Source organism: Ammospiza caudacuta, chromosome 32 (assembly GCF_027887145.1).
Source record: "Ammospiza caudacuta isolate bAmmCau1 chromosome 32, bAmmCau1.pri, whole genome shotgun sequence".
Lineage (NCBI taxonomy): Eukaryota > Metazoa > Chordata > Aves > Passeriformes > Passerellidae > Ammospiza > Ammospiza caudacuta.
Genome location: NC_080624.1, coordinates 3637274 through 3651941, shown reverse-complemented (window position 1 = coordinate 3651941; position 14668 = coordinate 3637274). Strand labels below are relative to the sequence as shown.

At 56.2% G+C, this 14668-nt stretch overlaps 1 protein-coding gene across 1 annotated transcript in view; it reads left to right on the top strand.

Annotated features, from left to right (window-relative positions):
- FLNA (filamin A) overlaps positions 1-14668 on the top strand; it is a gene marked incomplete at its 3' end in the record, with an annotated part of 93231 nt that overhangs the window by 10258 nt on the left and 68305 nt on the right. Inside the window, exons 4-10 of the mRNA XM_058822313.1 lie at positions 11-108; positions 1384-1531; positions 2717-2835; positions 4748-4825; positions 7262-7424; positions 9500-9700; positions 13294-13431. Of these exons, the coding sequence (XP_058678296.1) occupies positions 11-108; positions 1384-1531; positions 2717-2835; positions 4748-4825; positions 7262-7424; positions 9500-9700; positions 13294-13431 (945 nt within the window). The remainder of the gene's footprint in view (positions 1-10; positions 109-1383; positions 1532-2716; positions 2836-4747; positions 4826-7261; positions 7425-9499; positions 9701-13293; positions 13432-14668) is intronic.

Here is a 14668-nt window from a genome sequence, read left to right as displayed (position 1 = left end):
GTGTCCCCAGGGCTGTGCCCCGACTGGGACTCGTGGAACCCGAACCGCCCCGTGGAGAACGCGCGCGAGGCCATGCAGCAGGCGGAGGAGTGGCTCGGCATCCCCCAGGTGACACTGGGGACACTGGGGACACCCCCTGACACTGTCCCCATCCCTGATCCCCCCAGGGGACACTGGGGACACCCCCTGCCACTGTCCCTGTCCCTATCCCTGGTGACACTCACAACCGTGCTGATGTCCCTTGTCCCTGAGCTGATGTTCCCTCCCCTGTCCCCGGTGATGATGTCCCTGTCCTGTGCTGATGTCCCCTGTCCCCTCCCCTGTCCCCTCACCTGTCCCCTCACCTGTCCCAGATGCCACACACACCTGTGCTGATGTCCCCTGTCCCCTCACCTGTCCCAGTGCTGATGTCCCCATGCTGATGTCTCTGTCCCCAGCTGATGATGTCCCTGCCCGGTGCTGATGTCCCTGAGCTGATGTCCCCATGCTGATGTCCCTGTCCCCTGTTCCTTGTCCCTGAGCTGATATCCCTGTCCCTGTGCTGATGTCCCTGTCCCTGTGCCGATGTCCCTGTCCCTGTCCTGGTGTCCCTGTCCCTGTGCTGATGTCCCCTTGCCTGTCCCTGTCCTGGTGTCCCCTCACCTGTCCCTGTGCTGATGTCCCTGTCTCCATCCCCGTGCCAATGTCCCTGTCCCCGTCCCCATGCTGATGTCCCTGTCCCTGTGCTGGTGTCCCCTCACCTGTCCCTGTCCCCATCCTCATGTCCCTGTGCTGATGTCCCTGTTCTGATGTCCCTGTCCCCATACTCATGTCCCTGTCCCGGTGTCCCTGTCCCCATGCTGATGTCCCTGTTCTGATGTCCCCTGTCCTCATGCTCATGTCCCTGTCCCTGTCCCCGTGCTGATGTCCCTGTTATAATGTCCCTGTCCCTGTCCCGATGTCCCTGTCCCTGTCCCGATGTCCCTGTCCCCGTGCTGATGTCCCTGTTATAATGTCTCCTGTCCCCGTGCTGATGTCCCTGTCCCCATGCTGATGTCCCTGTCCCCGTGCTGATGTCCCCATGCTGATGTCCCCTGTCCCCATGCTGATGTCCCTGTCCCGATGTCCCTGTCCCTGTCCCGATGTCCCTGTCCCTGTCCCGATGTCCCTGTCCCCGTGCTGATGTCCCTGTCCCCATGCTGATGTCCCTGTCCCCATGCTCATGTCCCTGTCCCTGTCCCCATGCTGATGTCCCTGTCCCTATGTCCCTGTCCCTGTCCCGATGTCCCTGTCCCCATGCTGATGTCCCTGTCCCTGTCCCCGTGCTGATGTCCCTGTCCCGATGTCCCTGTCCCCATGCTGATGTCCCTGTCCCTGTCCCCGTGCTGATGTCCCTGTCCCCAGGTGATCACCCCCGAGGAGATCGTGGACCCCAACGTGGACGAGCACTCTGTCATGACCTACCTGTCGCAGTTCCCCAAGGCCAAGCTCAAACCGGGGGCCCCCCTGCGCCCCAAACTCAACCCCAAGAAGGCCCGGGCCTACGGGCCAGGTGAGGGGGGGACTGGGACCCCCGAATTGGGGGGTGGGAAATGGGGAGCCCCAAACCCAACCCCAAGAAGGTTCAGGACCTGTAGGGGGTGGTCGTGAGACCCCTGAATTTGGGGGTTGGGAAATGGGGAGCCCCAAATGTGACCCCAAAAAGGTCCAGGGTCTGTGGGCCGGGTAAGGGGCTCTGGGACCCCCGAATTTGGGGAGTGGGAGCCCCAGACATGACCCCAAAAAGGTTGGAGGGCCTACGGGCTAGGTAAGGGGGGGCTGGGACCCCCAAATTGGGGGGTGGGAAATGGGGAGCCCCAAACAGGACCCCAAATAGGTCCAGAGCCTGTGGGCCAGGTGAGGGGGGGTCCCCGAGACCCCTGGGAGATCTGTGGGTTTGGGGTGGGCTTGGGGTGGGCTTAGGACCCCCAGGGTGGGTTTAGGACCCTGAATTGAGTCTGGGGTCCCACAGGGATCGAGCACACCGGGAATGTGGTGCAGCAGTGGGCTTGGTTTGGGTGGGATTGGTGGGTTTAGGGTGGGCTTAGGAACCCCCAGGGTGGGTTTAGGACTCCGATTTGAGTCTGGGGTCCCACGGGGATCGAGCACACCGGGAACGTGGTGCAGCGGCGCTCCCGGTTTGGGTGGGGTTGGTGGATTTGGGGTGGCTCTGGGACCCCCAGGGTGGGTCCCATAGGGCCCCAATTTGAGTCTGGGGTCCCATAGGGATCGAGCACACCGGGAATGTGGTGCAGCAGTGGGCTCGGTTTGGGTGGGATTGGTGGGTTTGGGGTGGGTTTAGGGTGGGCTTGGGGTGGGCTTAGGACCCCCAGATTGAGTTTAGGACCCTGAATTGAGTCTGGGGTCCCACAGGGATCGAGCGCACTGGGAACGTGGTGCAGCGGCGCTCCCGGTTTGGGTGGGGTTGGTGGGTTTGGGGTGGGTTTGGGGTGGGCTTAGGGTGGGCTTAGGACCCCCAGGTTGAGTTTAGGACCCCTGGGAAGGCTCTGGGACCCCCAGGCTGGGTTTGGGGTGGGTTTAGGACCTGAATTGAGTCTGGGGTCCCACATACCGGGATGGAGCCCACCGGGAACGCGCTGAGTTTGGGTGGGTTTGGGGTGGGTTTGGGACCCCCGGGTTGGGTTTAGGACCCCCAGGGGTCAGTGCAGGACCCCAATTTGAGTCTGGGGTCTCGCAGGGATCGAGCCCACCGGGAACGTGGTGCAGCAGCGCGCCGAGTTCACGGTGGAGACGATCAGCGCGGGCCAGGGCGAGGTGCTGGTCTACGTCGAGGACCCCGACGGGCACCGCGAGGAGGTCGGGGGCGTTTGGGGGGTCCTGGGGGGGCTCTGCGGGTCTGGGGGCTTTTGGGGTATTTTGGGGTGGGTTTTGGGGTATTTTGGGGCAGTTTTTTGAGGGTTTTTGGGTATTTTGGGGCAGTTTTGCAGGGGATTTTTGAGGGTTTTTGGTATTTTGGGGCAGTTTTTTGAGGTTTTTTTGAGGGTTTTTGGGTATTTTGGGCCAGTTTTTTGAGGGTTTTGAGGTATTTTGGGGCAGTTTTTTGAGGTTTTTTTTGAGGGTTTTTGGGTATTTTGGGCCAGTTTTGGAGGGGTTTTTTTGAGGGTTTTTGGGGTATTTTGGGGCAGTTTTGGAGAGTTTTTTTGAGGGTTTTTGGGGTATTTTGGGGAAGTTTTGGAGGGTTTTTTAAAGGGTTTTGGGGTATTTTGGGGCAGTTTTGGAGGGGTTTTTTTGAGGGTTTTGGGGTATTTTGGGGCAGCTTTGCAGGGTTTTTTTGAGGGTTTTGGGGTATTTTGGGGCAGTTTTGCAGGGTTTTTTTTGAGGGTTTTTGGGTGTTTTGGGGCAGTTTTGGAGGGGTTTTTTTGAGGGTTTTTGGGTATTTTGGGGCAGTTTTGGAGGGTTTTTTTGAGGGTTTTTGGGTATTTTGGGGCCGTTTTGGAGGGTTTTTTTGAGGGTTTTTGGGTATTTTGGGGCAGTTTTGGAGGTTTTTTTTGAGGGTTTTTGGGTGTTTTGGGGCAGTTTTGGAGGGGTTTTTTTGAGGGTTTTTGGGTATTTTGGGGCAGTTTTGGAGGGTTTTTTTTTGAGGGTTTTTGGGTATTTTGGGGCAGTTTTGCAGGGGATTTTTGAGGGTTTTTGGTATTTTGGGGCAGTTTTTTGAGGGTTTTGGGGTATTTTGGGGCAGTTTTGGAGGGTTTTTTTTTGAGGGTTTTTGGGTATTTTGGGGCAGTTTTGGAGAGTTTTTTTGAGGGTTTTTTGGGTATTTTTGGGCAGTTTTGGAAGGGTTTTTTGAGGGTTTTGGGGCAGTTTTGGAGGGGTTTTTTTGAGGGTTTTGGGGTATTTTGGAGGGGCTTTTGGGGTATTTTGGGGCAGTTTTGGAGGGGTTTTTTTGAGGGTTTTTGGGATATTTTGGGGCAGTTTTTTGAGGTTTTTTTGAGGGTTTTTGGGTATTTTGGGCCAGTTTTTTGAGGGTTTTGGGGTATTTTGGGGCAGTTTTGGAGGGGTTTTTTTGAGGGTTTTTGGGTATTTTGGGGCAGTTTTGCAGGGTTTTTTGAGGTTTTTTTGAGTATGTGGGGGGTAATTTGGTTTTTTTTTTTTTGAGGGTTTTTGGGAGTATTTTGGGGTGGATTTGTGGGGCTTTGGGGGGGTCCTGGTGGGTTTTGGAGGATTTTGGGATATTTTGGGGCTGGTTTGGGGGGGTTTTGGGGGTATTTGGGGGGGAATTTGTTTTTTTTTCTTTTGAGGGTTTTTGGGGGGTTTGGGGGTATTTGGGGGGGAATTTGTTTTTTTTTTTTCTTTTGGGGGTTTGGGGGTATTTTGGGGGAGTTTTGGGTATTTTTTGAGGGTTTTGGGGCTGGGGCGGCGCAGGGAAATCCAGGGAAAATTGGGGTGAGGGGCTCAGGGTTGGAGTCTGAGAAGATTTAGGGGTGGGGGCCTCAGCTTGTTGGATTTTGGGGGGATTTTGGTATTTTGGGGGAGTTTTGGGGTTTTTTTGAGGGTTTTGGGCGTATTTAGGGGATAGTTTTTGTGTGTTTTGGAGGAGGTTTGGGTTTTTTTTTTTTTTTTTTTGAGGGTTTTGGGGTGTTTTAAGCTATTTTGGGTGGGATTTTTTTTTGCATTTTGAGGGAGTTTTTTCTTTTTTAATTTTGGGGGGGGGTCCTGAAGGGTTTTGGGGGTTCCCAGCGAGGGTCTGACCCCGGTGCCCCCTCCCCAGGCCAAGGTGGTGGCCAACAACGACAAGAACCGAACGTTCTCCGTGTCCTACGTGCCCAAAGTCACCGGCGTGCACAAGGTCTGGGGGGGCTCTCATTCATTTTGGGGGTCCTTGATTAATTTTGGGGGTACCCAATTAATTTTGGGGGTACCCAATTAATTTTGGGAAGTCTCAGATTAATTTTGGGAGGTCTTGGGACATTTTTGGGGGTCCTTGATTAATTTTGGGGGTACCCAATTAATTTTGGGAGGTCTTGGGACATTTTTGGGGGTCCTTGATTAATTTTGGGGTGGGGTCCTGGTTAATTTTGGGAGGTCCTGGGGCATTTCTACGGGTCCCCAGTTAATTTTTGGGGGGCTCTGGGCTATTTTTTTGGGGGTCCCCGATTCCTTTTTGGGGATCTCTGGGTAATTTAGGGGGGGTCCTCGATTAATTTAGGGGGGGGTCCTGGGGCATTTCTGGGGTTTCCAATTAATTTGGGGGTCCCTGATTAATTTGAGGGGGGGTCCTGGGGTCCCTGGTTAATTTTGGGGGGAGGTTCTAAGGAATTTTGGGGTTCCTGATTAATTTTGGGTCGTTCTGAGCCATTTTTGGGGCACTTCTGGGGCTGTTTCCCACTTCCCCCGTTCCCGGTGTTTTTTGGGGTGTCCCTCTCTGTGACCCCCCCCATTTTTTGGGGTCCCTATGAATTTCTGGGGATCCCTAAGACATTTTTGTGATGTTCTGAGCCACTTTTGGGTTGCTCTGAGCCATTTTTTGGGTCACTTTTTCCACTGCTCTCCCCCTTTTCCCACCTCTCCCTTGCTCCCGGTATTTTTTGGGGTGTCCCTCCCTGTGACCTCCCCCCAATTTTGGGGTCCCCAAGACATTTTGGATATTCCTAGGAGGGTTCTGAACCATTTTTGGGGCAGTTCTGAGCCGGTTTTGGGGATATTTTGAGCCATTTTTGGGTCACTTTTTGCACTGCTCTCCCCCTTTCCCACCTCCCCTGCTCCCGGTGTTTTTCGGGGTGCCCCCGCCGGTGCCCGTGCCCCATTTTGGGGGGTCCCGATTCATTTTTGGGGCTCCCCAAGACATTTTGGATGTTCCTGAGGGGATTCTGAGCCATTTTTTGGGACATTCTGAACCGGTTTTGGGTGAATCCGAACCATTTTTGTGGCACTTTTGGGGCCGTTTCCCACCTGCCCCGTTCCTGCCCCGTTCCCGGGGTATTTTCGGGGTCCCCCCATTTTTTGGGGTCCTTATTAATTTTTGGGGGTCCCCAAGACACTCTAGGGATATTTTGAGCCATTTTTGGCTGGTTCTGAGCCGATTTGGGGACATTTTGAGCCATTTTTGTGGCACTTTCTCCCACCTGCCCCGTTCCTCCCCTGTTCCCGGGGTATTTTCGGGGTCCCCCCATTTTTTGGGGTCCTTATTCATTTTTGGGGGGGGGGGGTCCCCAAGACACTCTAGGGATATTTTGAGCCATTTTTGGGTGGTTCTGAGCCGGTTTGGGGACATTTTGAGCCGTTTTTGTGGCACTTTTGGGGCCGTCTCCCACCTGCCCCGTTCCTCCCCTGTTCCCGGTGTATTTTTGGGGTCCCCCCATTTTTCGGGGTCCTTATTAATTTTTGGGGGTCCCCAAGACACTCTAGGGATATTTTGAGCCATTTTTGGCTGGTTCTGAGCCGATTTGGGGACATTTTGAGCCATTTTTGTGGCACTTTTGGGGCTGTCTCCCACCTGCCCTGTTCCTGGTGTTTTTCGGGGTCCCCCCATTTTTTGGGGTCCTTATTAATTTTTGGGGGTCCCCAAGACACTCTAGGGATATTTTGAGCCATTTTTGGCTGGTTCTGAGCCGATTTGGGGACATTTTGAGCCATTTTTGTGGCACTTTCTCCCACCTGCCCCGTTCCTCCCCTGTTCCCGGGGTATTTTCGGGGTCCCCCCATTTTTTGGGGTCCTTATTCATTTTTGGGGGGGGGGGTCCCCAAGACACTCTAGGGATATTTTGAGCCATTTTTGGGTGGTTCTGAGCCGGTTTGGGGACATTTTGAGCCGTTTTTGTGGCACTTTTGGGGCCGTCTCCCACCTGCCCCGTTCCTCCCCTGTTCACGGTGTATTTTTGGGGTCCCCCCATTTTTCGGGGTCCTTATTAATTTTTGGGGGTCCCCAAGACACTCTAGGGATATTTTGAGCCATTTTTGGCTGGTTCTGAGCCGATTTGGGGACATTTTGAGCCATTTTTGTGGCACTTTTGGGGCTGTCTCCCACCTGCCCTGTTCCTGGTGTTTTTCGGGGTCCCCCCATTTTTTGGGGTCCTTATTCATTTTTGGGGGGGGGGTCCCCAAGACACTCTAGGGATATTTTGAGCCATTTTTGGGTGGTTCTGAGCCGGTTTGGGGACATTTTGAGCCGTTTTTGTGGCACTTTTGGGGCCGTTTCCCACCTGCCCCGTTCCTCCCCTGTTCCCGGGGTATTTTCGGGGTGCCCCCCCGGTTCTCGTGGCCCATTTTGGGGGTCCCCCCGCAGGTGACGGTGCTGTTCGCGGGCCAGCACATCGCCAAGAGCCCCTTCGAGGTGCAGGTGGGGCGCGCGGCCGGCGACGCCTCGCGGGTCACGGCGGCGGGGCCGGGGCTGGAGCCCAGCGGGAACGTCGTGAACCGGAGCACGCACTTCGACATCTGCACCGCCGGTGGGCATTTTGGGGGGTCCTGGGGGGGTCTGGGGGGTCCTGGGGGGGGTTTGGAGGCATTTTGGGGGGGTCTGGGGGGTCCTGGGGGGGGTTTGGAGGCATTTTGGGGGGTCCTGGGTGGCCAACAGGAGCACGCACTTCGACATCTGCTCCGCTGGTGGGCAAAGAGGAGGGTCCTGGGGGGTTCTGGGGGGGTTTGGGGGGTCCTGAGGGATTTGGGAGGGTCCTGGGGAAATTTTGGGGGAGGTTTGGGGGGGTTTGGGGGGTCCTGGGGGGGTCTGGGGGGTCCTGGGTGGTCAACAGGAGCACGCACTTCGACATCTGCACCACCGGTGAGCAGATTTGGGGGGGTCTGGGGGATTTTGGGGGGATTTGGGGGAGGTTTGGGGGGTCCTGGGTGGCCAACAGGAGCACGCACTTCGACATCTGCACCGCCGGTGGGCAGATTTGGGGGGGTCTGGGGGGTCCAGGGGGGGGTTTGGAGGCATTTTGGGGGGTCCTGGGGGGGTCTGGGGGGTCCTGGGTGGCCAACAGGAGCACGCACTTCGACATCTGCACCACCGGTGAGCAGATTTGGGGGGTTTAGGGAGGTTTGGGGGGGGTCCTGGAGGGGTCTGGGGGATTTTGGGGGAATTTGGGGGGGTTTGAGGGGTCCTGGGGGGGTTTGGGGGGTCCTGGGGCAGTTTGGGGGAGTTTTGGGGGGATTTTGGGGCATCCTGAGGGAGTTTAGGGGCAATTTTGAGGGGTTCTGGGAGGGTTTGGTGAGCAGTTTGGGGGGAAATTTATGGGGTCTGGGGGGATTTTCAGGGGTCCTGAGGGGATTTGAGGGGTCCTGGGGGGGTTTGGGGGGTCCTGGGGGAATTTTGGGGGGATTTGGGGGAGGTTTGGGGGGTCCTGGGGTGGCCAACAGGAGTGTGCACTTCAACATCTGCACTGCTGGTGGGCAAAGAGGGGGGTCCTGGGGGGAGGTTTGGAGGCATTTTGGGGGGTCCTGGGGGGGTCTGGGGGGTCCAGGGGGGGGTTTGGAGGCATTTTGGGGGGTCCTGGGGGGATTTTGGGGGGATTTGGGGGAGGTTTGGGGGGTCCTGGGTGGCCAACAGGAGCACGCACTTTGACATCTGCACCGCTGGTGGGCAAATCTGGGGGGTCCTGGGGGGGTTTGGGGGGTCCTGGGGGGGGTTTGGAGGCATTTTGGGGGGTCCTGGGGGAATTTTGGGGGCGGTTTGGGGGGTCCTGGGGGGGTTTGGGGGCTCTGGGGGAGTTTGGAGAGATTTGGGGGGGGGGATTTTTGGGGGTTGTGGGAGAACTTGGGGGGTTTTGGGGAGTGTTCGGGGGAGTTTAGGGGGTCCTGGGGGGGTTGGGGGGGTCTGGGGGGTCCTGGGGGGGTTTGAGGGGTCCTGGGGGGATTTGGGGAGGGGTCTCTGGGGGGATTTTAGGGATTTCTGTGGGAATTTCCATGGGGATTTTTGGGATTTTAGTGGGAATTTTTGGGATTTCTTTGGGGGTTTTGGGATTCCTGCCCCAATTTGAGGAGGGGTCTCTCCCTGTCTGACAGGCGCAGGCCCGGGTGAGGTGGGGGGATTTGGGGAGGGGTCTCTGGGGGGATTTTAGGGATTTCTGTGGGAATTTTAGTGGGAATTTTATGGATTTCTGTGGGATTTTTGGGATTCCTGCTCTAATTTGAGGAGGGGTCTCTCCCCGTCTGACAGGCGCAGGCCCGGGTGAGGTGGGGGAGGGGTCTCTGGGGGGATTTGGGATTTTTGGGGTTTCCGTGGGGATTTTTGGGATTTTAGTGGGAATTTTTGGGATTTTTTGGGGATTTTTGGATTTTCATGGGGATTTTTTGGATTCCTGCCCCAATTTGAGGAGGGGTCTCTCTGTCTGACAGGCGCAGGCCCGGGTGAGGTGGGGGGATTTGGGGAGGGGTCTCTGGGGGGATTTTAGGGATTTCCGTGGGAATTTTAGTGGGAATTTCCATGGGGATTTTTGGGATTTTAGTGGGAATTTTTGGGATTTCTTTGGGGGTTTTGGGATTCCTGCCCCAATTTGAGGAGGGGTCTCTCCCTGTCTGACAGGCGCAGGCCCGGGTGAGGTGGGGGTCTCCATCGTGGACCCCAGCGGGCGCCGCGGGACCCCCGAGGCCGTGCTGGAGGACCGTGGGTCTGGGGGCTTCCGCTGCTGCTACAAACCGCAGAGCGAGGGTCCGCACCTGGTGCACGTCACCTTCGGGGGGGCGCCCATCCCCCGCAGCCCCTTCAGCGTCACCGTGGGCCAGGGTGAGACCCCTCCCCAAATTCCGACCCACGGGGGGGTGGGGGGGTTCGTGCCCACCCCTCAAATTTGGGGGTTGGGGGGGTTTGGGGTCTCCAAATTTGGGGGTTCGGGGTCTCCAAATTTGGGGGTTTGGGGTCTCCGAGTTTGGGGGTTTTGCTCTTAAAGGGGTCTGGGTTGGGGTCTTTGTGCTGCCCCCTCCTCAAATTTGGGGTCTCTGTGCTCTGACTCCCCCAATTCGGGGGTCTCTGTGTCCCCTCCCCATATTTGGGGGTCTCTGTCCTTCTGTAACTTGAGGGTCTCTGTGCTCTGACCCCCCCCCCCCAATTTGGGGTCTCTGTGCTCTGACTCCCCCAATTCGGGGGTCTCTGTGTTCCCCCCTCCCCAAATTTGGGGTCTCTGTCCTTCCAACCCCCCCACATTTGGGGGTCTCTGTCCTCTGATTCCTCCAAATTTGGGGTCTTTGTGCTGCCCCCTCCCCAATTTGGGGGTCTCTGTAATCCAAACTCCCCCCCCCCCCCCCAAATCTGGGGGTCTCTGTCCTTCACAGCCCCCCAGTTTGGGGGTCTCTGTCCCCCCCATTTCGGGGTCTCTGTGCCCCCATTTCGGGGTCTCTCTCCCCCCAGTTTGGGGTCTCTGCCCCCCCCAGTTTGGGGGTCTCCATCCCCCCCATTTCGGGGTCTCTCTCTCCCTTTCCCGGGGCGGTTCCGGGGCTGTCGCTGCTTTTTTGGGGGGGGGTCTCGAGACCCCTCCCCGTGACTTTGCTTTCTCTCTCTCTCTCTCTCCCTGTCCGTCTGTCCCTCCCTGTCCCTGTGTCTGTCTGTGCCCTCTCTGTCCCCTCCTTGTCCTTGTGTCCGTCTGTCCCCTCTGTCCGTCTGTCCCCTCTCTGTCTGTCTGTCCCTCTCTGTCCCCTCTCTCTGTCCCCTCTCTGTCTGTCTCTCCCTGTCCCTATGTCTGTCTGTCTGTCTCTCCCTGTCCTTATGTCTGTCTGTCTGTCTCTCCCTGTCCCTCTGTCCCCTCCCCGTCCCTCTGTCTCTTCTGTCCTTCTGTCTGTCCCTCTCTGTCCCCTCCCTGTGCCTCTGTCCTTGTCTGTCTGTCTGTCCGTCTTGTCCCCTCCCTCTTCCTGTATCCCCTCCCTCTGTCCCTCTGTCCCCTCTCTGTCTGTCTGTCCCTGTCTGTCCCTCCGTGTCCCCCTGTCCCTGTCTCTGTCTGTCTGTCTGTCCCTCTGTCCCCTCCGTGTCCCTCTGTCCCTGTCCCTCTCTGTCCCTCTGTCTGTCCCTCCCTGTCCTGTCCATGTGTCCCCTCCCCATCCCTCTGTCCGTCTGTCCCTCTCTGTCCCCTTTGTCTGTCTGTCCCTCTGTCCCTGTCCCTCTGTCCCTCTGTCCCCCCTCTGTCCCCCCTCTGTCCCTCTGTCCCTCTGTCCCCCCTCTGTCCTGTCCCTCTGTCCATCTGTCCCTCTCTGTCCCCCCTCTGTCCCCTCTCTGTCTGTCCGTCTGTCCCTCTGTCCGTCCGTCTGTCCCTCAAGCTGCGCCCGGGTTCTCGTGGGGACCCCACTGACGGTGAGGGGGGGCCTGGGGGTGTGGAGGGGGGGACGGGGGGTCCCCAAACCCCAAATTTGGGATTTCCTGGGGATTTGGGGGATTTCTGGCGATTTTGGGGATTTTTTGGGGATTTTTTGGGATTTTGGGGATTTTTTTGGGATTTTCTGGGATTTTCCTGGGGATTTTTTTGGGTTTTCCCGGGGTTATTTTTTGGGGGTTTCCTGGGAATTTTTGAGGGTTCCCATGGATTTTTTTGGGATTTCCTGGAAATTTCTTGGGATTTTTTCTGGGGAATTTTTGGGGATTTTTCCTGGGAATTTTTTGGGGATTTTTCCTGAGGTTTTTTGGGGATTTTTCCTGAGGTTTTTTAGGGATTTTTCTGAGGTTTTTGTGGCCTGGGAATTTTTGGGGATTTTCCCTGAGTTTTTTTAGGGATTTTTCTGAGGTTTTTGTGGATTTTCCTGGGAATTTTTGGGGATTTTTCCTGGGAATTTTTGTGGATTTTTCCTGAGGATTTTTAGGGATTTTTCTGAGGTTTTTGTGGATTTTCCTGGGAATTTTTGGGGATTTTTCCTGGGAATTTTTTGGGGATTTTTCCTGAGGTTTTTTGTGGATTTTTTCCTGAGGTTTTTTAGGGATTTTTCTGAGGTTTTTTGTGGATTTTCCTGAGGTTTTTTGTGGATTTTCCTGGGAATTTTTTGGGATTTTCCCATGGGGGTTTTGGGGTACCAAACCCTCCCATGGCTTTGCCCCCTCCCCAAATTCTCCCCCAGGACCCCTCCCCTTCCCTCTCTTTCCCTCCCTTTCCTTCTCCGTCTCCACTTTTTATTTTCTTTTATTTCCGTGAGGTTTTTTGGGATTTTCTCGGGGTTTTTGGGCTTTTCCCAGGTTTTTTTGGGGGAATTTTTTTGGGTTTTTTGGGCTTTTCCTGGGTTTTCTTTGGGCTCCCGGGTCCAGAGGGAGGTTTTGGGATTTCCTGGGGTTTTTTGGGCTTTCCCCAGGGTTTTTTTTTGGGATTTTCTGGCTTTTTCCCAGAGTTTTCTTTGCTCTTTCCCCGAGGTTTTTTGGGATTTCCCCCGGATTATTTTGGGGTTTTTTCAGGATTTTTTGGGCTTTCCCAGGGGTTTCTTTGTCTCCCTGTTCCAGGGGCTGATTTTAGGATTTTCCTGGGGGAATTTTTTGGGATTTCCCACGATTTTCTGCCTTTCCGATCCGGGGGGTATTTTTGGTGGTTTCCCCCGTGTATTTTTGCGATTTCCCCGGCATTATTTTGTATTTCCTCGGAACGTTTTGGTCTTTCCCTGGCCTTTCTTTGTTCTCCCTGCTCCGGGGGTATTTTTGGGGTGCTGACCCCCCGTTTTTCCCCATTTTCCCCAGCGTGCAGCCCGGGGTCGGTGCGTGCTGAGGGGTATTTTTGGGGTGCTGACCCCCGTTTTTCCCTGTTTTTCCCCGTTTTTCCCCATTTTTCCCCGTTTTTCCCCATTTTTCCCCATTTTCCCCCCGTTTTTCCCCATTTTCCCATTCCCAGCGTGCAGCCCGGGGTCGGTGCGGGCCGAGGGCTGGGGGTATTTTTGGGGTGCTGAACCCCATTTTCCCCGTTTTTCCCCATTTTTCCCCATTTTCCCCATTTTCCCATTCCCAGCGTGCAGCCCGGGGTCGGTGCGGGCCGAGGGCCGGGGGTATTTTTGGGGTGCTGAACCCCGTTTTTCCCCATTTTCCCATCCCCAGAGTGCAGCCCAGGCGCGGTGCAGGCTGAGGGTATTTTTGGGGTGCTGAACCCCGTTTTTCCCCGTTTTTCCCCATTTTCCCCAGCGTGCAGCCCGGGGTCGGTGCAGGCTGAGGGCTGAGGGTATTTTTGGGGTGCTGAACCCCATTTTCCCCGTTTCCCCAGCGTGCAGCCCGGGCGCGGTGCAGGCTGAGGGCTGAGGGTATTTTTGGGGTGCTGAACCCCGTTTTTCCCCGTTTTTCCCCATTTTCCCATCCCCAGCGTGCAGCCCGGGCGCGGTGCAGGCTGAGGGTATTTTTGGGGTGCTGAACCCCGTTTTTGCCATCCCCAGCGTGCAGCCCGGGGTCAGTGCGGGCCGAGGGCCGGGGGCTGCAGCCCAAGGGGCTCCGCGTGAACGAGGTCGCCGATTTCAAGGTTCACACCAAGGGCGGCGGCAGCGGCGACCTCAAGGTCACCGTCAAGGGACCCAGTGAGTGCTGGGGGGGGGGGCGGAATTTGGGGAGGGGTCTCTGGGTTTTGGGGAGGGGGCTGGAGGGGGATTTGGGGGAGTTTTGAGGGGTTTTGAGGAGTTTTGGGGGAATTTGAGGGGGATCTGGGGAGGGACCCACTGAGGCCAGGAGGGGGTCCCTGAATTTGAGGAGGGGTCTCTGAATTTGAGGAGGGGTCTCTGAATTTGAGGAGGGGGTCCCTGAATTTGAGGAGGGGTCCCTGAATTTGAGGAGGGGTCTCTGAATTTGAGGAGGGGGTCCCTGAATTTGAGGAGGGGGTCTCTGAATTTGAGGAGGGGGTCCCTGAATTTGAGGAGGGGTCTCTGAATTTGAGGAGGGGGTCCCTGAATTTGAGGAGGGGTCCCTGAATTTGAGGAGGGGGTCCCTGAATTTGAGGAGGGGTCTCTGAATTTGAGGAGGGGGTCCCTGAATTTGAGGAGGGGGTCCCTGAATTTGAGGAGGGGTCTCTGAATTTGAGGAGGGGTCCCTGAATTTGAGGAGGGGGTCCCTGAATTTGAGGAGGGGGTCCCTGAATTTGAGGAGGGGTCTCTGAATTTGAGGAGGGGTCCCTGAATTTGAGGAGGGGGTCCCTGAATTTGAGGAGGGGTCCCTGAATTTGAGGAGGGGTCCCTGAATTTGAGGAGGGGTCTCTGAATTTGAGGAGGGGGTCCCTGAATTTGAGGAGGGGTCTCTGAATTTGAGGAGGGGGTCCCTGAATTTGAGGAGGGGTCTCTGAATTTGGAGAGAGGTCTCTGGGTTTTGGGGAGGGGGCTGGAGGGGTTATTGAGGGGGTTTGGGGCCAGTTCTTGTCCCCTCCCAAGGGACTCAGTGAGGCTGGGGGGGGGCGGAATTTGGGGAGGGGGTCCTTGAATTTGGGGAGGGGTCCCTGGGTTTTGGGGAGGGGGCTGGAGGGGGTTTGGGGGAGTTTTGGGGGGTTATTGAGGAGTTTTGGGGGAATTTGAGGGGGTTTAGGGACTGTTCTTGTCCCCTCCCAAGGGACCCAGTGAGGCTGGGGGGGACACAGAATTTGGGGAGGGGTCTCTGAATTTGGGGAGGGGGCTGGAGGGGGTTTGGGGGGGGAGTTGAGGCCCTGGAGCAGAAGGATTTGGGGTTTGGGGTGAGCCCATTCCTGAGTGCATTTTTTGGGTTTTTTTCTGGCTTTTTTGGGGTTTTTCTGGCATTTTTGTTTTTTTTTTTTTTTGGCTTTTTTTTTTTTTT